Here is a 24,028-nt window from a genome sequence, read left to right on the forward strand (position 1 = left end):
TTAGCCAAAATGCATTTCCTCTTGGAGAATTCATGTCCACATGCCATTTGGAACAGATCCAGGATAAAAACACCAAGTAAATACTCCACTCTTGCTTATTAAGTAGCTTTACCTTTCTGTTTCTATAGTTGTATCTGGCACTGTTTCACAGAGGGAACCAGGAGCATACTCACTTTGTGAAACTTGGGGCAGAAAGAAATTGGATATTGGTTTATGGTCCCATAAACAACCTTTCTGGTCTTGTGCCATGAATGGCTTTATAAGTGGTAGCCATCACCTTGAATTGTACCTGGAAGCCTACTGGGAATTAGGCCCATTTGCAAAGCTGTGGTCTTACATGGGTGTAGTTTAGTGTACCCATTATTACATGAGCTGTCACATTCCAAATCAATTGTGACTTCCACGTAGTCTTTATTAGTAGAGCAAAAGGTCGGCAGACATAAAATTCCAGATTGACTGTCTTGGTGGAACTGGGAAAGCGCTATCTGCAATTTTAGACACTTGCTGTTGTTCAGTGTATACTAGGCATCCTGAACTTGGTACCTTCCAGTTGTGTTGAGAAAACTAGTCTTGAATTTTGCGACCAGAAGACTCAATACATTTAGAGACCATTAAATTCAGGGGAACTTGTATAGTTCTAAATTTATAATTCTAAATGTTCTAAATCAGTATTTCTCAGATTTGACAACTTTAGGATGCGTGGACTTCAACTTCCAGAATCTCCCCATCAGCATGAAGTCCACACATCTTAAAGTTGCCAAGTTTAAGAAACACTGTTCTAGATGGGTCAATGGTTTGATTTAATATAAAACAAACCATTATGGCAGAGGTTCCCAAACTTCTTCAGTCCATAATATCCTTTAATGTCTCAGTAATAATTTCATCCCTACACCAAAACAAATACTTAACAGTTCTGTTTATTAAAGTTACTGTAGGTCCAAGTTTAAAGTACCACATGCAAGTGCCCTGGTACATTTGCTATGGCAGTTGCTTTTTAATAAAATTCAATAAAAAAATCTCCAAAGGAAATAAACAATATAATTTAATAGCAAGGGATGTAAGAGAAAGCACCCTTCACAAAAAATAGGTGAAAAAGGTTTAGATCTGGAATATGATATTTCCATATTGATCTGGAAACATGAGAACTACTCATATTGGAAATGGTTTATAATATCCCTTTATAATGTATAATATCCCTTTAAAATTATTTTTACCTGATTTTGCTTCCAACTAAGATCCATGCATTTGAGTATATTTGTTGAAGAAGGGGAAAAAAATCCAAACCCACCCCAAACTGCACTGTTCAAATGGTTTAAGATCATTGCTTGTAAATCTGGGGAAAAACAGATGACTATCGTATGGCTTGTGCAATATGAATTTTTATCCTAAACTTGAATATGCTTTATCTCTTTGGTTCTGTTTTTCAAAGGCCACTTTTCATAAGCTGATGTCTAGCTATATGAAAGATACAGTTTTCTACAACTGTTACCCAAAAGCTGTAGTCTGCTACTGTTAATGCACATATACAAACACATAAGGACTTGTAAGAGACAAGTAAGGAGTTATCACTGTTTCTTACCTAACTAAGTCAATTGGTTGATATTTATAAAATACTCCATAACTTGCCCATTCTTCACACAGGAGCTAGAAAAGAAATTTAAACAGAAAATGAAAACTGGAAACAAGTAATTTCTTATTTCAATTCTACTGCTTAGTTCTCAATGTCTCTAGTGTCATTATATTTTAGTTTTTTATGTTCCACCAATATATTCAGCTTGCATTAAAAATTGATTGTGTCTGTGGTTTGGCTCATGGTCATATTCTTGTATTCATTTATAGAAAAACTAATAAACAGAGAGTAGTGAGATGCAACTGAGATACTAAAGCTGGGACTGGATATATGCAGTTACCAAGTTAATGTGAGATCCAGTTTGTTGTAGTGGTTAAGAACACCAGGCTAGAAACTAGGAGATCATGAGTTCTATCCCCACCTTCGGCATGAAACCAACCGGCTGACCTTGGGCCAGTCACTTTCTCTCAGCTCTAGGAAACAGGCAAGGGCAAACAACTTCTGAAAAACTTTGCCAAAACCTTGCCAAGAAATTAAATTAGATTAAGATGTTACTTTGCTATTCACTTTCTTTGCTTTTCTTCAGTGTATAGTCATAAAAAGTCATAAAAAAGAAGAAAATTAGGCCATATATTTAGAATGTTTCTGACATGTTAACTATTCATGATTAAATACATCCAGTAAAACAATTTGAGATGTTATTTTTCAGAGGCTACAGAAAGTCTTAATTTTACATTAGGATGGATAACTATTTTAAAGAAAGTGAGGAGGTAGCAGGACAGTTCTGAACTTAGATCAAAGGCTCTTTCATGGATAACTACCTCCAATCCTTCTTCAGAGTTTATGGTCGGAATTTTATATGCCACCAAATAACTTTTGAATTCTGAGCTGGGACCAGTATACTTAATTCTAGATTCAATAACTCATACATTTTTAAAAAATCCTTTTATTTTTAGAAACGGTTTCATTTAAACATTTGTACTGATAACAATATGCATGTTGGACTATTTGTCCACCAGCAACTCTATTTTCATTCACAGCACACTTTCATGACAGCTGAACTGAATTTTCTATATTACGGAAAATGGTGTAACATGCTATTAACAACTGAAATATGAAAAGTCTCTGAATGATGAATATATTAAGGGAAAACAAAAATGGAAAAGGAATGTGATAAATTTTCTGGGGGATTGTGGTGGTGAAACTGATTAGGGATTAGGAGCCTAAAAGATGATTGTGATTATATGAAATCTTGTATCTAATGGAGCTGTACATATTTTGATGCCCCTTGGAACATGTGCAAATGAAGCTGCTGCATTAAATGATCCAAGTCTGCATCATTCCCCCATATGATGATGTAGTTGCTAGCATTGAGATCTGGAATGCACATGGTCACATAATTAAGTCAAAACCCCTCTAGACTGGACTGAGGTGGAATAGAAAACGATCCCCTCCAGAATAGAATAGAATAGAATAGAATAGAATAGAATAGAATAGAATAGAATAGAATAGAATAGAATAGAATAGAATAGAATAGAATAGACAGAGTTGGAAGGGACCTTGGAAGTCCAACCCCATTTAGGCAGGAAATCCTATACTATTTCAGACAAATGGTTATCCAATCTCTTCTTAAAAACTTCCAGTGCTGGAGCAGTCAAAACTTCTGGAGGCAAGTTGTTCCACCGATTAATTGTTCTAGCTGTCAGGAAATTTCTCCTTAATTTTAGGTTGTTTCTCTCCTTGATTAGTTTTCACCCATTGCTTCTTGTCCTGCCCTCAGGTGCTTGGGAGAATAGCTTGACTCCCTCTTCTTTGTGGCAGCCCCTGGGGTATTGGAATACTGCTATCATGTCACCCCAGTCCTTCTTTTCATCAAACTAGACATACCCAATTCTAGCAACCATTCTTTATATGTTTTAGCCTCCAGTCCCCCAATAATTTTTGTTGCTTTTCTCTGAACTCTTTCTAGAGTCTCCACATCTTTGAATTCTATAATAGCAAGGATGGCCGAGTTTTTTTTTTTTTTAAATATCCAGAACCATTTGTCCTTTAGAATAAAAACAGATACATTTGTACTGAAATATGATTTCTCCAAAGCTTTCTAGTAGATCCAGATTTCTGAGCTTATTTTATTGTCATGAAATGGCAGGTGTTCCCGATATTGTTTTTCTATTGTGCATCTTTCCACCATCCTGCAATTTCCCTGGGTACTTGCCTTTCCTTGGAATTGAACACCAGTAGCAGATTGCTGTAGAGATAATTATATAGTGCAAAACAGGACACCCGTTTGCACCACTTATTCACACAGAACTAAATCAAGTGATAGCTCTCTATATTTTACTTATCAGGATTTGCCTTGGAAAACAAACAAACACCAAAAAAAACTAAATCCATTTCTTTTCCATTAATATTGATAAAAATGGCAGCAAAAAGGAGAAACTTTAGTGCAGCACTAAAAAAAATTGTAGTAAAAATGTAATAAGTAATTCGCTAGCTTTCGTAACACAAATAATCAATTGTATGAGGGGACACTATTTCATATAAGGATGACACTGTTGTGTTAATTACCATCACAGGAGAAGTGGCCTTAAGTTACTTGAGTTTTGTTTAATACACCAATCTCCAACCTTGTTAATATTAAAATGGTTTCTTTTTTGCTTTTGCCATCCACTTATTGTGTGATTGACAGTATGTATGTGCAGAATATGTCAAGCTTGAGGACTGAAGCTTCCAGGAAGTATGCAATTGGAAATAGATATCTAGGTTTTCATAAAAGCTTTGGCTACTCAACTTGGGTATTGCTGATTGTCCAAATACTAGAGGAGTTATTGTGCCTCTTAGTAAATACAACCAGATACACAAGTTCTAAGAGAAACAATTATGTGCCTGCAGCACTTCAATTTTTTAAAACTAAATTGCTAAGTCTTGCTGTATAGCCCATGGAGTTCTGCTAATGAACAGTGTTATGCCAGAAGCATTCAGTCCAAATTCCTCAGGTCTCTGCATTGAGTTCCTCTTATTGTTGCAAATGCACTTCTTTAGTTCTTGGTCTTGAGGCTCTTCCACTTAAAAGTTCTGGCTTAAACAAACCTATCTAACTTGTACTAATAAGACCAATTAGTTCTAATCCAATTTGTACTAATAGACCAATAAAAATTCCCCCTAGAAGAAGTAAGTAACATATAGCGTAGCCTGTTATATTCTTATCCTCACAAGCCTTATCTATGCTGAGCTTTGCCAAAGCCTGGAGTAAGATCAACCAGAGATTGTTCAGTATCAACATCATGCCCATTGTTCTCTGACGCTATAAATTCATCTATGTGTTTGTATATTTATTTCATGAAGCTTACTTTAAATCACATATGTGTATGTGTGTGTCATTTCGATCCATTTGATTTAAATATATATTTGATATATATTTGACATATTGATTGAAGACAGCAGTCAAGAGGGTTGATTGCCCCAGAGGACAGGACAAGAAGCAACAGGTGGGAAGCTCATTAAAGAGAGGTCCAACCTGGGACTAAGGAGAAATTTCCTGGTAGTGAGAGCAATTAACCTGTGGAAAAAGCTTGCCTTCTGGTGTTGTGAATGGCCATCACTGGTTTTCAAGAAAAGATTGGACATTCAATTGTGTGAGATGGTATAAGAAATCCTGTTTTGGGCAAGGATTGGACTAGAAGACCTCCAAAGTCCCTTCTGGACCTATGATGTGATTCTAAATGATTACAAAGGGATAGATTTACAGTAAACCTTGCACCTATACTACTATGAATTCAGGTATTTCCTTTCACCACATACTTTTAGATATGCTTGTGTCATTATAGAGGTGAATACTCACAGTCATACCTAAGTGCTCTGCCTTCAGTGGTTTTCACTGTGAGATTCAATAATACTTCTATTCAAAATGCTTATGACTAAAACTGAGTGTTGTGGTCCACCAGCAGCCTGCAAAGCTGGCAGCAGAGTTGGACAGTGAAGAACTGGGGAGGGGCCAGTCCTGGAGTCTGGGGAAGGCTCAGACAAGGTCTCTGCGTCGGAGGCAGAGATGGGGCCAGGGCCATCTGGGAGTTATGTGAGGACTCCAGAGCCTCCAGAGTCTGACATCAGAGAGGCAGAAGAACAGAGGAAGCCTATTCCTAGTGCGCATATACACAGAGCTACCAGAAGGCAAGAACAGTTAAAACAAAAAGGATGATTCAGAAGTAAGGCTTGGAGATGATTGGCCCCTCCCATAAGACATAAAAGAAGAGCAAAGGCATGTGGGCCTTTGCACGAAGCAACGTTGTGGATGGTGTCAGTTTGTACTTTGAAGCTCCTTTTTTGACGCTGTGTTTCAATGTGGCCTTGCCAAGATAATTGCCAATTAGGTCTTTGGCAGCATGTCAAAGAAGATAAAGGTGGGTGTTTACCAGCCTTATCCGAAGGACTGTGGCAGACTTCTGTTGGACTATTTATAAACTCTTGGTGATTCAGTACATGCTGTGAATGAAAGGAATTCACAGCCGTTAAAATAAAAAAAGGGTTTTTGGGATTAATTGTGTGCTTTTTACTATATCAGGAAGCCTAGGTCAGAATACTGAGACAGTTGCATGCACACCTTTGAAAGGTCATTCCTTGGCAGATGGAGCTAATCTATCCTCACTTCTCTAATTATCGAAGTACCAAACTAGTCCTGACAGGCAACTATGCGATTTCTATTAAATATCCAATATTGTGAAGTCTCTAAGAAAGTGACCAAATTCTTGCCACAACAATGGCAGTCAGAACCTTTAAAGCTGAACATAATAGAGGCCTGTTTAGTTTTTGCTGTGAATAAGTTGATATGTGGGATAGACTGCATATTGATTTTCCTTTTTGTCTTTTTGGTCTATGATTGTAAATTCTTCAATAAATAATGTCTGCCTCCATCTACCGAGGATGTCCTGCCACAGTTAATACAAGAGTTTAAAAGAGCACTTCTAAATACCTCTGACTTTCAGTAAAATATTGGCAATTGTCTATATCACAACACATAATTCTTAAAGTTGATACTTGAAAATGCTTCTGTTCCCCTATATCAACTTACTTTTCTGTCATTAGGCTCAACATATTCACCTTCATAATCACCCTTTAAGAAAAAAAAAATGATGTTATTCCACAAGGAATACCCAAAGCTGGAATATATTTTATTTGCGTCTAGCAGTCCTTTCCATAAAAAGCTAATAATAACTCAAAGGTCCAGAATCAGTGAAAAATATATTCCCTTCAGAATATTTCATTCTAAATCTTCTGATTGAGTAGATATAGCCCTAACAACATAAGATTTGTATTACTAAAACATAAGTTATTTTTTAAAGTTTCTGTTAACATTCATTTTCACGCATGACATTGACTAAATTGTCACTTTTAAACAAAACATTTTATTTATTTATTTAAATTTTAATATTGCCCATCTCCCTATAAAGTGACTCTGGATTTTAATATTATGATCATGAACATCTATCATATAAATATATATTATTCATGACTAAGAATCCACCATAACTGACAGCTATCTGCACTTTTATATTGTATTTTGTATATAAAAAGTCACCAAAGAGGGCCATGCTTGCAAAAATATAAGCATCATTTAATACGTAGCCAGAATAAAAAAATAACTTGAATGGTTAATATATCTTCCTATTCTATCACCATCCAAACCTTTATAAGCATAAAAAGATATCAGATATATTTAAATCAGAAGATAGATAGCTAAGTTGGATATATACTTCTTGAAGGCAGAAAATCAAAGTGAGTATTTGCTGAGTTGGTTATTTGCTGAGTCGACTGTATAGTTCTATTCCGTGTAAAATGGAAAGAAATTCAGTTTGGGACTAAATCCATAACAAGTTGGCAGATTCTTAAACAAACTGCTAATTTTTAATCTAAATGTACAGCTGGCTGGCTCATGAAATACTGAAGATGTTTAGCATAGTGTCATTCATACCTAATGCATTAGGGATTCTTGGTTTCGTCTTCTAGAAACACAAAATATATTTCAAGACTACTTACATCATGCAAGGGATATGCAGCACTGTAAACACTATTGGCAAGTAGACTGGTGATCCCTGAAAAAACAAGAAGAAATTCCTATTTATATTACCACAATTGAATTCTCTCAAGTAATTCCCTCACTTTCCATGTGTGGAGATTTCCCTCTCAAAACTTCAATGATTTTTATTAAAGAATGAATCTTGGCCCATTTCATTTGATTCCATATCTTTTAACTGTATGGACTATAAAGTGGATTGATATCAAGAAAAGGAAATGTATAGAGAATCACAAATCATGATTTCAAATCAAGAGAGAAAACCAATGAACTTCAAATTAATCAGTGTAATCACTTACCTACCTTGAATCTTTAAATTGGATTTGAAAAGCAAGCTCACAGATTTGGAAGGGTAGCAAAAGGCGAGATTGTAAGAAAGAGAGAGCTTTGATTGAGCATTGGGGACAGGACGCATCCCCACGCACATCCTCATGCAAACCATACGCACACACTCATACAGAGTTTTAAAATCAGATTTAAGCTTGATTAGAGAAGCTATTTGGAAAGCCTTTGGAAAGGCCTTAGCATCATACTTACCATATTTATCACATTTTCGTCTTTTATTTAAAAGGGTAGTGTCCTTCTTTCTTCCCTCTCCTTTCCCTGTTTACACATTTGTCTATTAGTTATATAATTGAGCAGTTACAATGCTTGTGCGACGGGAGACTCTAGGAAATGTATATTATTTCTTCAGAGGAATTATCTTTAGTTTGGAATTAAGTAAGATTAGACACACTGGGAGATGCTGAGATTTTGTAGTGAATGAAGAATGCACTTTGATAAAGCTGATCATAGTCCAGCCATTTATAAATTTTTGAAAGCTATATTTTATTCCTAAATGTTTTTTTTTCCCATTACAGCAGCCAACATTAAAGTAGCAGCTTTCTAATTAAAGTAACAGCTTTCTAATATTGGAATCCTAACAAACTTTGAAGAGATTATGTTACCTAAGAATACATGCTTGAGGTTCCTGATAGCCTGTTTTGAACACTGGCTTTAATCTAATCAGTAAAACCATACAAAAATAAAAAAAAATTAAAAAGCACTGGACAGGAATACAAAAGGGTTTACCATTGTTTGTTAAATAGTATTTTGAGAAAATATTTTCAGTTTCCTTAAAACCTAAAATTTGTCTTAACAAACAGATTACTTCATTATAATTATTTCTTCTGAATGCAGCATTATAACATTTCCAGTTGTATTTTGTGCTAGCTTCTCATTGATTATTGTTGCCAAATGTTCTAGAAGGCATTTATGTGCAATGGTTGGTTTTCTCCTGATAATAATATAACAGACAATTGGGATATTCCACAAAAAGTTTACTAGGAATACCAAAACTTTTCCTTTGCTTTTTAAGAAAGTGAAATGATCAATGCAACTGATTTTGACATTATTTACAGAATTGCAACATAAAAAGGAGCACTCATGCATGCACAAGTTAGTCTATTATCAACATTAGCAGCAACCTTAGTGAATTTCCCTCTCTAAATCATCTGCCAATATATATTTATGATATTTAAAATGGCAAAGTCATACAGAACTGCCTGGCCATAAGATAATCAGTTTTATTTTCTCAAGCATTCTAGTATATTCTTCTGTTTGTGGTTCTAAATTGCTTAAGTTGCAATTGCTTAACGCCTTGTAAGCCGCCCTGAATCTCTGGAGAAGGGCAGCATATAAATCAAAATAAAATTTAAAAAAAGTGGCAAATGTAAAACTGGTTCTTTAAAATGACAAAGACTAGCTGCTTCACTTTTAAATGGGGTAATTCTCAGTAGCCTAGATCCTGTTGTTAAAAAAAAAAATAGAAAAGCTAACCCTGCTCATTTGTTAAACATCATGAGCATAATAATCCTACCTGCAGCACACAGAGGCTGTAACTACATTCTTCCATTGAGTTTTAAAAGCTTGAAACTATACATCTACATTTTGACTACAAATTGGCCAAGTACCAACAACAGTCCAAACAAATGGCAGGAAACATTTGTTGGTATAATATAATCTTCCTCTTCCAATACTGAAGCTGCTGGTCCATTTGTTTGAGGGTAAAATACTAATTATTTGAAAACAGAACCCTGGAGGTGTCTTAGGTTAGTTTGGAGATAATGAGACCGCATTTCACATCTATACATTTTATCAGTATCTTGATGCATTCAAAATAAATTCTCATTTTTTCTAACCAATAATCCCTATTATTATTTATGTTAACAGACTGCAAGCATTCACATCTTTTTGATACAAATACTTTCCAGGAGATGTAAGATCCATTTACATGCAATCTACTTTTAAAAAATTAGGGTTTTTCTTATATACATAATTCTGGTGAAAGGAGATCCTTTATTAATGTAACCAAGCCTATTAACGTAGCTTATAATCATAATCACAAATTGCTTGGTAAATGCTAGGAAACAGCTCTGTGCGAAGAAGGCATGGACTCCTTGATCTTGATTGAAAAATATCCTGTTTCAAAGATACCATCAAGATATCACCAAGGTTAAAAAAGTGTGGGTTGATTCCCATATTCAACAGATTCAGTAAATGACTGCAAGAAAGTGATCTACTACACTCCATAACTCAAAATTATGATTGCCACATTTCTTGGTCTGTGTAATATTTGGATATAATCCAAAAAATCTGGAGAGCACCAGGTTGAGAAATGGTATCCTAGATCAGGACTGTCAAACTCGTGGCCTGCGGCCTGGATGCATCATTTTCTGGCCACGCTCATGCCCGGTTTAGCAAAGGGGAAAAAAAGTCCCAATAGTCATGTGATGCTGCCATGACGCTGTGAGTTTGACACCCCTGCCCTAGATGAACCAAACTACTTCAACACATGCCTCTAGCAATCCGATGTGATTTACATCCGATGTAAAATGTAATTTGGAAAATATGTAGACACACCTGTTAGAAAATAGAGGAACAATCTCCTTTTCTTTATTGCATGGTAGAAAAAGTGTTTTGGGGTTAAAGTGCTCTCAACAAGTGGTCTCAACATTTGGTCCTTTTAATCTAAATTGCTGCATAGCACTTTGCCTTCAACTCATTAAAATCTTTATAATGTTTATTGCAATAGATCAACACAACAATAGAGAGCCCAGTTGATCTAGTGTTAAGGCATCAGGCTAGAAAGCAGGAGATTGTGAATTCAAGTCCCACCCTAGCCATGAAAACCAATTGGTTGACTTCGGGCCAATCACTCTCTCTCAGCTGAATCCACCCCACAAGGTTATTGTTGTGGGGAAAACAGGAGGAGAAAGGTGTGTAGGATATATTCACCGCCTTGAGTTATTTGTCAAAATAATAAAGGAGGAATACAAATAAATAAAATAAAAATTCAACTCTACAGCTTATCTTAATGATATATCTAATGTCATATGCATTTATGCAGAGACATGTCTCTAGGTATTTCCTGTAAAGTGTTCCCAGCAGCTTACTATGTAAGAAAAGCTGCCGTACACACAGAAAACCAGAATGCAATGCCTTGAAGTTATGAAAGCTACTCAGCAAATGTAAATAATGGTTCGTGCTAGGGCTGATTGCTGTTCCAGATATGGGGTAAAGGATACCTTATTTAAAAAAATATTGTTGTGAAAATTATGTTTATGAAAAGCTTTGGATTCAAAGAAAAAATGCATTTCTGCATCCATGAGCATATATGCAGCATCTTTTTACAACTGTTTAAACACGTGATGGCGAACCTATGGCATGCATGATGGAAGTGGCACACAGAGCTATCTCTCCAGGCATGCAAGCCGTCACCCATTGCTCTTCCAGTTTCCGGCAAGTGCATGCACACCGACCAGCTGGTCTTTGCGCACGCATGTGCACCAGAAACCAGAAGACCAGGTGGCCGGTGTGCATGCATGCACTGGAAACCAAAAGAGCAACCGCCCAGTAATGCATGCGCATTGGGCGGCTGCTCTTCCGGTTTCCAGCGCTCCCATGCGTGCGTGCACACTCCCATTTTGGCCCTCGGTGCTGAAAAGGTTCGCCAACACTTAACACTTAAACCAAAAGCAACTTCTACTGGGTTCATACTAAAGCTGAAGAGGGCAGTCACGCAGCCCCAGGAAAATTGTGTCTGTTTTAAGGAGCTACAGACAGGTTCCACAAGTTCTTAAATTCCTTAAATTCCACAAGTTCTTAAATGCCTTTGCTTTGAATCTGAAGTGTTGCATAGTCTTCATTTCCACAATAATATATTGAATTTAAAAACACTGTTTAATGGGGCCACATAATTAATGAGCTTTTTAGAATGCAAGGAATAGAGCTGACACAATGTTCTTGAATGAGATGTAAGTATATAATTAAAATTCAGCATGAGTGACATCAGATTTAGGATTTTTTTTTGCTAATTCATTATGCCCTTAGTTTAAAAGTTTTTTTTAATTATAGTTCTTTTTATGATAAACAATAAACTGTTCCAAAATATATTTTCAGGATCAGTCCATTTATATCCAAATACACAAACAGCAGTGATATGTTGACGGCATGACATGCTTTACACCAGAATTGATACGATCAACTTGATTTGCCTTTTGTTTTCAAAAAAGTGAATCACTGTTTTTTTTTGTCAAAACATGTATTTATATACAAATAGCATTAATTCAGTTTCCCTTTTTAAATTAAATTCTTTACTGATAAAGAGCTCGTTTACATAGTGCAAATTAAAATAACGTGATACTGAAATTTAAAAAGAAAAGTCACATACTGAAACTAAATTACAGTCCCCAAATCTGGGTTGCAAAAATCCAAAAAGCCACTATATTAGAATAAATACATCTTTGCTTTCATCAAATAGATTTTTATAGGTTAGATCTAGAAGCTTTCCCCATACTTTCTAGGGAAAACAAATGACATTTGCTTCTAAATAAACATGAAAAGGAATACAATACATGTATTTGTATGACAAAACCAAATCCAATAGTCTTGGTTCTTATAAATAAAAATTATATTAAAAGATATCTGTAAGCAATGTTTATATCTATAAGAAATTGTTTTATTTATCAAAATCTTGTATATATGTTATGAGCTAAAAATCATTTCACAAAACGTCTTTAAGCAGGACATCTACTGTATATTGCATTCAGCATCTTATGGAAAAGTGTAAAAACTTATAATCTCTTAAAGTATAAACTAAAAACATTCAGAAAGCTAGGATACAGACTAATTTAAATGTAAATAAATTTTCTTACCCATGCTATACTTGGCTTTGGTGCATGTAGTTCTTTTCAGTATTTCATAAACCTATAGGAAAAATGTTTCATAAACATTAGAGAACAAGTAGCTGCTTGGGAAATGGGAAATAATATTTTCCCTGTATATCACTCCAAAAACTAACAAATGCAATTCTTAAGCAAGCAAAATACTAAAAATGTGAAATTCCTATTATGAAAACGATTATTTTGTACAACTTTGAGAAATACCATTATTATCAGCTATTCCTTTTTTCCTAGGATTAGAAAATATGATGTTTCCACAGTATCAATGAATAATTAAATGGGCTCAATTTAATTATTATTAAACCAATCTATTTGATTACTTCCCCATATTGTGGAAGCACCCTATTAACATGCAAAACAAGTTTATTCATTGTTGTGACTTTCATTTCTGACTATAGGTTTCAGGGGCTAATAGTACTTGTCTCAACACATAAAGCAAACACCACCCATTTATCAATTAGATTTAATGCTAATGTTGGGTGGAATAATATGTTTCCTTCATTCATTTCTATCCATTCAGTTGGGCTACAAAAATCCAAATGAATCAGAGATTTAGAAAACTCTACCTATGGTAGTTCAGATTTTTGCAGCCCGACTGCTGTATTTTTGCAACTATTTTTTTTTTTTAAATTTGATTTATATGCCGCCCTTCTCCGGAGACTCAGGGCGTCTTACAATGCGTAAACTATATCTCTCCACCTTCTTTGTAGACATTGTTAGTTGAATAGATGAGATACTAGAAAAATTAGTTCCAAGGAAAATTGAAATAATTTCAGAAATAACTATTTTGGGGAAGGTTAGTTGATTTCCAAGACAATCCAAGTGGCTAGCTTTTGCATCAGAAGTGAATTCTGTCCTGCAGAAAGTCTGCAGCATTTATTAGTATCTTGATTACATGATTACAACAAACCAAATCCCTTTGAGTTCAGGTAAGTATGCTTATGCCTTCAACAAGTAAAGATTAAGATCACATAAAAACATTTTTATTACACCTTTTAAAAACCAGAGTTGGTTAGAAAACTTTTTTTTATTAGTATAGATATTTCAAAATGTTAAATTATTTATTATGGTATATTACCAATTTTCCAGTTATAAAATCATTGCTCTTTCCAGTGAAATGGGCACAAATGATGTTGAAAAATACATCATCGGTCTTAACATGGAAATTAGTCATCAGGGAATCAACTTATATAAATTCATATAGCTCCAAACTAGCATTCAAAAATAATAGTGGAATATAAAAAGTGACTTTAAAAAGGGGGCATTTCAAAATTTCTAACATGGGGAATATCCAATGTTTACATTTATATCAGTATCACCTCATTTTGTTCAGTATAAATGTAGATAATATAATCAGGAAATGTAATATAATATAATAATAATAGAGTTAGAATGGACCTTGGAGGTTTTCTAGTCCAACCCCCTGCTTAGGCAGGAAACCCTACACCACTTCAGACAAATGGTTATCCAACATCTTGTTAAAAACTTCCACTTCACAACTGTCATGTTTATCAGGCACAAATTGAATAAAATATACATTAGTCAACTGTCTGTAATAACTGTTTTCAATATAAATGAAAGTATTGACTAATAAGATACAGTTGGTACAAGCCCCACATGACATATATAATTCATTCATATATTTATGATTGCAACCCTTCTGAAATTAAGATTAAAATTATTGTAAAACTTCAAAACTTTTCCAGCCTAATGAGTCACAAAGTGGCATATATAATCTCCAGGGCTAAGCACACCTTTAGAAACTGTCATATCTTTTTTCTATTTTGTTTTGCTTAATTAAGCCTTATTTTTTAAATGGATGGTGGTGAATAAAACAATAGTAGCCATACCTAGTAATTAGCTCTTACACAGCTGTGTTTCCAAGCCATGGAAACTAATTAAAAAAACTTGCCACCTTTCCTCACCTTTCTATTTTTCAGGGGAGAGGGGAAGCATTCTGGACAAAAACAATACTGACAGAATAACCCAACTAATTTATGTTTAACAATTCCCAATTAGTTCAGAAAACAATGGATAGGACTGCAGTTCACAGAGATTTTTTGGAACATTTGTATGAAATTGTATAATTAGAAACAACTTTATATATGTTAACATGTGGCATTAGATAGTGAGGAAGTGTATTCTTATTGGGTCATTTGCTATGTATGCAAATATGAATTTATACATAATTATCTATCCATCCATCCATCCATCCATCCATCCATCCATCCATCCATTCTATTTATCTTCTATCCATCTGCTTTATAGGAAGCAAAAGAAACCTGATGTCTATAGAATTTTTACACACACACACACACACACACACACACACACACACACACACACACTATCCAGCTGGGCTTTGAGTATGATTGCCAATTGCAGATTGACTGTAAACCTGTACAATCTGTGATTTTAATTCAAAATATCTGAATGGCCACACTTTGTCCATCCTCAACTTCCTATTTCTTAAGAAATTAAAATAACATTTTCACAATTTCTTTCCTTTTCCTTCTCTTCCTGAAATTTATAAGCTACTCCTTGATGTATCTAAGACTGTTTTCTGAGTTAAATGAAATAAAATCCATGTAGAAATAACATGGAAGGATATATGGAAAAATCAATTCCCATAAATTCTATACGGTAGAACTGTCATTCATTAACAATTTAAACTCTTCATAGCTAAACTAAAAAAAACCCTTTTTAAACATAGGTTTTAATAAAATTCATTTGTTAATAATATTAGCTGGCTTGTTTAGTCAAAATAAATGGGAGGATAACAGGGGACAAAACAAACCAGCAGTAGAATAATTAAAGAATCTGAAGGCTCTTCAGATAAGAAAAGTGGGAGTTGGAAGCAGAATTTATTATGGTATTTGGTATAGGATTACTGATGACAGTTTAGTATATGGAGGAAGATGCAGGAAGTACACAAAGGCAATAACATTCCTCATGCAATTTATACAGACTCCTTGGTGCTATAAAACTGACAAAAGGAATCTACTACAAGCTGAATACTAATCCATAGCAACTTGTAGTTAGTTCTGGTTATCGGAGCTTCTTCATAATGCAAATGTTCCAGTTAAACATGAACTATACCACTTCAAAGCAAGATACCCCAAATGCTGAGAAAGAGTCACACTGCTACTAAATCTGGCATCCCTTCAGAGCCATTCTCCAGTTTGTTGATGATTACATTACAAATTCTATTTGGGACTACTTTGCTATGCATAGAAAATTATCCCACTGAATTATCCCTTTTTCAGGGAGTGAAAACTTTATTCAGTATTCTGACTAAAGAATGAATTATACAGTGATGTGTTTGATAGTATTTGTTACTTTATATTTCACACTAATTCTACCTAGAGAAAAGGAATATAGTTCAGGTTGAATTTGTTTAGTATGGTATGTACAGTGTACTAAACTATGTATTTTTTCTGCAACATACTGTGACATCATACTAGGCAAAATGCAAAAAAGCTCTATTACATTTAACTGACAATATTTCTATATAAAGCTTTAAGAGACGAGAAAGCAGGGAAGGCCACTCTCCTTTACCTTCCTATTCGGTTGGGAACCATGAGCTCTTAATTGGAGCAGCCTACACTTATGTTATCAGGGGATAACAAAAATGTTATGTTATGTTATTAGGCATGCGGTGGCTCAGTGGCTAAGATGCTGAACTTGTCAATTGAAAGGTCGGCATTTCAGCAGTTTGAATCCCTAGTGTCGCGTAACATGGTTAGCTCCCGTTACTTGTCCCAGCTTCTGCCAACCTAGCAGTTTGAAAGCACATAAAAAATGCAAGTAGAAAAATAGGAACCACCTTTGATAGGAAGGTAACAGCGTTCCATGCGCCTTTGACGTTCAGTCATGCCGGCCACATGACCATGGAGACGTCTTCGGACAGCACTGGCTCTTCGGCTTTGAAACAGAGATGAGCACCGCCCCCTAGAGCCAGAAACGACTACCATATATGTGCAAGGGGAACCTTTACATTTACCCTTTTACACTTATGTTACAGGATTTTGTGAAGAAAACTAATTAAATTTTTCAGCTGTGGGAGTTTGTATTAGTAGAACTAGTAGACACTTTCCTACTATCTTGAAGTTCCTTCAGATGTCCTCAGAATCTATTCCCAAAGTCTTCCCAATTCTCTAGAACTGACTTTGGTGGCACCTACAATGGGAAAAGTGGAAAAGAAAGCTTTCCTGCGAGAGCAGCAATGCATTCAGGCATACTTTAGTGCTAGATATGTATCCTGCTTTATGACATCAACATGTTTTGCAATATTTCCCAATGATATATTGTACATTTATATATTAACAAAATGTTTTAAGACTGAGCAATAAAAATCAGTTATTCACCACTATCTTTTCTTCATTTTTTTTTTTTTTGTTTCTAAGAAAAATATTTATTTTGGATTTTGGTCATTCTAGTTATTTTTTTTTTTTTTGTATTATCATTTATGTTTGAATTGATTATTTTTTTTATTTTTTTAAGATTAAAAAAATAAAATACATCTTTTTAGATTGACTAGTAGGTATGCAGAACTTTTTCTGAATTGAGAGTCATAATTCAAAAGAATAGTGGCCTGGAACAAGAACTCAATTTTATTTTATTTCATTTACATTTAATTAACATTAAACAGTTTACACTTTACACTCACATATTTAATGAGTTTCTTCTCCTACCACATTAAAAATTAAGATAAGATGGAAAGATGCATGAATCAGATTATTCACTTCTGATGTAGATTTTTTATATAATGAATTATATAGAAATCATGAAAACAGCTAAAGAGGAATACCATATTACTCTAATATTTTAGAAATACATACTTACTATGGTACTTCTAGTTTTGCTATCAAAAAAGGAGTCTTTATCAGAGAGGTCAAACCTGTGATAATAGTAGAGAAGGAAAAGAAAAAATTAAAAAAAAACCCTGAATAAATGTAAAGCAATATACAACAGAATCATATTGTTTGGTCAAAACTTTATTTCAACGAAGTCTTCAGAAAGTTGCTACTCTTCTTTTGAAGCCTCTGAGTTCAAACGTTTCAGCTATTAACATATATCCAACCCATTATATGTAGGATGCAATAGCACTTAGACTTATATACCGCTTCATAATGCTTTACAGCCCTCTCTAAGCGGTTTACAGAGTCAGCATATTGCCCCAACAATTTTGGTCTTCATTTTATCGACCTCGGAAGAATGGAAGGCTAAGTCAACATTGAGCCTGGTGAGATTCGATCTGCCAAACTGCTGGCAGCCGGTGATCAGCAGAAGTAGCCTGCAGCACTGCACTCTAACCACTGCGCCACCGCGGCTCATAATGTTCAATCTCAACTATAATGTTCAATCTCAACTATTGCTGCTTTCTAGACCTATAATAATATATAGACCTGTTGCTTCAGCCTACAATTCTGAAAGGGCTCTCTGCTGAAGACCATATCAAAACATTGCTTTTCAAGAAATTGTACAGAGGAATTGTACAGTAGAATCATAAGGCGGTACGGTCTAACAACATCCCTAGTAACTAAAAGTCATATTCTTTATTCAACTGAGAAATATCCTGTAATGATTGCTAAATTGAATACTGTCACATGGAGACCGAATTAGAATATTAAAAATGTCCTGCTGGATCAGATCCCTGGCCCATTTAGTCCAGCAGTCAATTCTTACAATGCCTAACATCTGCACAAGGAAGCCCAGTAGACACCCAGTAGAAGTTCATATACTTTAATTGTCTGTGTGCTGTTTTTCCTTGTATTACAACTTTTATGAACTTTTAATAGGTTGCTTTTCTCATGGTTTATATTGTATTCTGCTTGCGGTAAAGAGATTACAAGATAGACTTGGCCGTAGAATGTGATGCCGCTTGGATGCTTTCTCTCTTGAACCACTTTTGGGAAAGTGTGGCATACACACCAATGGGTTTTTAATAAAGAAAGAGAAAAAGCAGCCAAATAAGATATCTACCATTCTTTTATTAGTCTTAGCTTTGGGAATCCAACTATATGTGTATCAAGCTACTTGTATGTCTTTAGAAGTAAGCCTGATTGGATTCAGCTGGCTTATTTCCCGATCAGTCAGGGCAGAACTACAGCCTGAAACTGGAATCCTGTATCTCTTTACTTGGGGGCATGGCTTGAACTCAGTGGGATTTAACTTGCAGATGGGTATAGGATTATTTCGTAAGTCATTAAGGAAATTCATCATGACAAAAATCTTCCATGAGCTAGACAAGATCCTGTTTATTTGGAAAAAATGATAAATTTAGTGCAAATTGTATTCAGGCACAACCCTACACATTTCTATTAATATTCACATATTTGAGCCTAGTGCTATTCCCAGGGGCCAATTCTGTTGTAAATGACATGAACTAAAACCAATGAACTTTAACTTACAAGTGTTGCTTCTCCCTTGAGAAAGGATAGGAAAGTCGTTTCACTGTCTGATGCTTATGTTCTGCCACTTTAGGTTGAATGGGTTCTGTTATTTTTTGGATTACAGAATTGATCTTTTTCAAAAGGCCATGAGGTTGATGAATTTGATACACCTAAGGATTGAAAAGACTTTTTTTTTAAAAAAAAAATCCTACTTCATTTAAATCATTTGTAGAATGTACCACGGCTTTAAAAAAAGTAAAACTTTTAATCAGGACAGTTAAAATTAGAAAATCATTATGGGTTGTTGTTGTTAGTCACAAAGTCGTGTCCGACCCATCATGACCCCATGGACGACGTTTCTCTAGGCCAGTGTTTCACAACCTTGGTAGCTTGAAGATGGGTGAACTTCAACTCCCAGAATCCCCCAGCCAGTGCTGGGGTAACACTGAGTAACACTGCTCTAGGCCTTCCTGTCCTCTACCATCCGCCGGAGTCCATTTAAGCTCACACCGACTGCTTCAGTGACTCCATCCAGCCACCTCATTCTCTGTCGTCCCGTTCTTCTTTTGCCCTCAATCATTCCCAGCATTAGGCTCTTCTCCAGTGAGTCCTTCCTTTTCATTAGGTGGCCAAAGTATTAGATGGCCAAAGTATTTACCCATAAATCATTATGGGTGGTGATGTCCAAATGTTGAAATGAAAGGTCATGTAAAGATAGGACTATAGGAATATGAATCTTATGCAATTATGGTTCTAATTATGACAGAATGGCTTCCAACAATAGGAATTGGATGATAATTTTTATATTACATAAACTTTCTGCAAGCAAAAAAACAAAAGCAAATTTTTGTTTATAATACCCCATTACATTATACAAAATTCTGTTTCCAGCACCTTATCCTTGCTGATTTGGATCATATTACTTCATATTTTTCTGGCCAAGGAGGCTCAATTCCTTCTGATCTCCTTAATTCAGATTTTCTAAAAATGATGGATGGATTACTTTAAACTTAGAAATTTAATTAAAATAAATAACATGATAAATAGAACTTGATCAGATACTGTTACAAAATTCAAGCCTAATGTTTAATTTTAGTTTTACTTAAAATAAATTGCTTTATACTCTAAGGCTGTCTGTTCTTCCATTAGAGACATTTCCCTTCAGAGTCTGGGTTCTGCACTTAGTATGTCATTAAATATTGATCCATTTCTCAATTTTGCACCCTGAACAGGTACAGACACATCTTTCAAAAGCATAGTATTCAATCACATAATATTCTATGGTGACAATGGGCTTTTAGAATTGTACTTCAAATATTCATTGGAAATTAAAACTAGATTCTACTAGTTCTTTTATGCTTGTAATTCACATATCCATGTCTATATATAGAATCATAATTTCAACATAATATTGTCATTAAAATAATTTGACTTTTCAAACTTATTTTTTAATGAGAGAAGTATTTAACCGAAAACACAGAAATAATCTTATTTATATAGACATACATTAAAATTTCCATGGTAGAGACACAGACTAGAATGTTTTAAACAACAGTTTGTTGTGCCTACTGGTCAGACTCAGATGTAACCCAGACTCCGCAGGGAAATGTCTCTAGTGGAAGAAGAGACAGCTTTAGAGTACAAAGTAATTATTTTAAGTAAAACTAAAATTAAACATTAGACTTGAATTTTGTAACAGTATCTGTTCAAGTTCTATTTATCATGTTATTTATTTTAATTATATTTCCAAATTTAAAGTAACACAAAGCTATAATACTGTGATGGTGAACCTATGGCACGGTAAGCGAACCCATGTCGCCCGGCACATACAGACTTGCCTGTTTGTCTTCCAGATTTCTGGCAACCATGCACGTGCGACGATTAGCTGTTCTTCGCATACACGGCAGTGCAGAAAACTGGTGTGCGCATGCATGCCAGCCAGCTGATCGTCAGGTGCACATGCATGCCAGAACCCAGAAGTCCAGTTTTTCCAGAGCGCGATCCCTTCATGCACGCGGCAGTGCTGAAAACCACCCTGCGCATGCATGCCAGCCAGCTGATCGTTGGGCATGCATGCGTGCTAGAACCCGGAAGCTTGGCTTTTCTGGAGCGTGCCCCCAACGAGCGTGCGTGCATGTGATGTTTCCACGTGACCTTTTCAGCACTTGGTGCCAAAAAGGTTCACCATCATTGCTGTAATGAATAGATTTACACATTATACTAAACTCAAAACCTATTAGATTTGAACTAGGGTGTTAAGTAAATTCACTGAAATCAATGGGACTTAAGTAATGATGTTAGTCATAATTTCAGTAAATTTATTCTTATTATGATGATCCATCCCATCCTCTCAAAGGATCCTCTAGAACTGTAGCCTCATAAACTATGACTAGAAAAGATGAAATTTAGCAAAGTTAAGGCATACACAGATTTATGTCTGTAGAATAGCTAATGGCCTTGTTTGCTTTAGTAGTCATATTTTCTTTTTAAAAATCTACTATATTTAGCATGTACTGTAGTAATTCTTTTTCTTGAGATTTTTCTCGAGCAGTGCTGTTTATTTATGTAATGCATGTTGAATTGCCATTCCAATTGCTGAGCATCTGACATAAAATCTAACATTTAAACCTCATCACGCATGCACATTGAAGACAATAATGGCTTTATCTGTGGTGTGAAATCAGAAAAAGATAACTAACACTCACTTAATTGTGGGAGACCCTTGGTTACCTTGTACTTTCCAAATATTTTGGACGATTATTCTATAAATCATATCCAATATGGCTAAAGTCAGAGAGAATTCTAATTCTGACTGAAGAGCATCAGGTTGCACATTGTTAATATCAGTGGAATTAGAATTTTAGGATGGGATGAGAGGAGTGGCTGATGGCAATAGAAAAAAACCTGCAGCTGAATCAAAAGCAAACACAGGCAGCCTGTTTTATGCATGATTTTTGGAAAGACATGCAATAAATATTTATAAGATTAACTACAAAATGGCACCAACTATGTCTACGTATCTTTTAAGGAACACATTTCTGCAATGCAGTGCAATGAACATGCATAAACATTTATATCTTGCAGCATTACAATTCATACATTGCTCTATAAATTGTGTCACAAACTGTACCAAGAGGTTTAGTTAAATATCCTGCTTCTCTTACAGGCAGACTATTTTAATTTATGAGGAGACTATGAAAAGAAGTTAATGTCATGTCATTTAAATGTTTAGACCTCCTGATGTTAAAGAATACTAAAACTAACCTTTTTTGTGGGCATCTTCAGTTTCATAAACTCTGCTTCGCGGCACAAAACATTCCAAGGAGCATGAATTTTTACAAATCCAAGACCATGTATTTTTGTCTTTAAAAAAAAGACAGACAGAAAAATAAACCTTTAAACCAAATAAACACAAAGCACCATTTGTTCAATTTCATTTATATTGCCTTGCAAGTTTTTCTTCTTTAAAAGGAGAACATAATGATTATGGAGCAAATAAAAGAAGGCTGATGAAAGATATATAGACCAGGTTAAAGCATTTTGGCAGAAGTAAACAAAACCCAGTTTAAATAATATGCCTTAAATAAAGCTTTCGAAATCAACACTAATATTAAATGGTACTCTTTTCAAATGAAATAGTGCTACTATAAAAAAATTACTAACCTATCATTTGAACATTGCAATCTGACAATTCACCAGAAACATTTGGCTACAATTTATTACTCATTTACTCTTTTCAGAGTCCCACTCACTGTAATTGAAATTTTACTTTATTTATGCTCAAATTAATTAACATCTTCAAATTCCTTGTCTAATTGACAAGATCATTGTTTTAATATTAATTATTTCAGATACACCAGACCCTCTTATCATTCAAAGTATTAGTGCCAGTGGATTTCCTGGGCAATCCACTTTGACAATCCTACAGATTTTTGTTTTTAAGACAATTTTCCAAAGTCTGGGCAAGTTAACCCTTCCAAGAAGACAAGTTACAGAGCTAAGATCTGTTCTCTGTCTTTGATTTGATTGCCATTACTGCTGTGGTAGTTTACACAAGCATAAAAGCTTGTTTTCATACTGCTGCCCTGAACATCTGCTTACAAGAAATACATTACTCAAGAGACATAAGTAGCTGCCAATCCCAATATGGCAGAGCTTCAAAAACACGTACGGTATTAGCTTACTTCATGGAGGAGAATTTAATCAATTTAATATATGCTTTCCTTGAAACGAGCTTTTACTTTTATCCAATATTAAGGTCAACAATAAGGTTTCAGTGACACACAATTGCAAGAAATTCTTTTGCCACATATGCCATTTTATTTTCCTGTGAACATCACTGGACATTTGCTTATGTTTTTGATGTCACATATTGCTGACTAGTGTCTTGCTGAGTAGTGTCTTATTCATGCTTATATGGAAGACAGTCTCATTGAATTCAATGACTTAACTCAATGACTCAATTCAATCTTATAGATTCAGACTTATAGTCAAGATGTTATTATAGGATTACAGTACTGAACTCTAATGTTCTAAATTTTTCCTGGGATTAGGTCTTAGAGAATACAGTAGGGCTTACATTACAGTAGGGTTTAGAGAATACAGTAGGGCTTACATTGTACAGCTGGTATATCAAAATGCCTTGAAATAAACTATTTATTTAAAATTAACTCATACAAATTGTAGTTAACTACACCCTAATTATTTATCACTGCTATGACCCCACTTTTGTAGAAAACAAATATTGGTCATCAAATTGCAAAAAATACTA

The 24,028-nt window shown here is 34.9% G+C and overlaps 1 protein-coding gene across 1 annotated transcript in view; it reads right to left on the bottom strand.

Annotated features, from left to right (window-relative positions):
• The window catches only part of ANO1 (anoctamin 1), a 126,292-nt gene that overhangs the window by 46,426 nt on the left and 55,838 nt on the right, over positions 1-24,028 (bottom strand). The window contains exons 4-11 of the mRNA XM_087877521.1: positions 22,522-22,620; positions 19,276-19,427; positions 17,708-17,762; positions 12,836-12,887; positions 8,178-8,243; positions 7,604-7,659; positions 6,639-6,680; positions 1,580-1,644 (exon numbers count right to left, since the gene is read on the bottom strand). Coding sequence (XP_087733647.1) covers positions 1,580-1,644; positions 6,639-6,680; positions 7,604-7,659; positions 8,178-8,243; positions 12,836-12,887; positions 17,708-17,762; positions 19,276-19,427; positions 22,522-22,620 — 587 coding nt within the window. The remainder of the gene's footprint in view (positions 1-1,579; positions 1,645-6,638; positions 6,681-7,603; positions 7,660-8,177; positions 8,244-12,835; positions 12,888-17,707; positions 17,763-19,275; positions 19,428-22,521; positions 22,621-24,028) is intronic.

Source organism: Pantherophis guttatus, chromosome 1, assembly GCF_059756535.1.
Source record: "Pantherophis guttatus breed Tessera chromosome 1, ASM5975653v1, whole genome shotgun sequence".
NCBI classification, from domain to species: Eukaryota; Metazoa; Chordata; class Lepidosauria; order Squamata; family Colubridae; genus Pantherophis; species Pantherophis guttatus.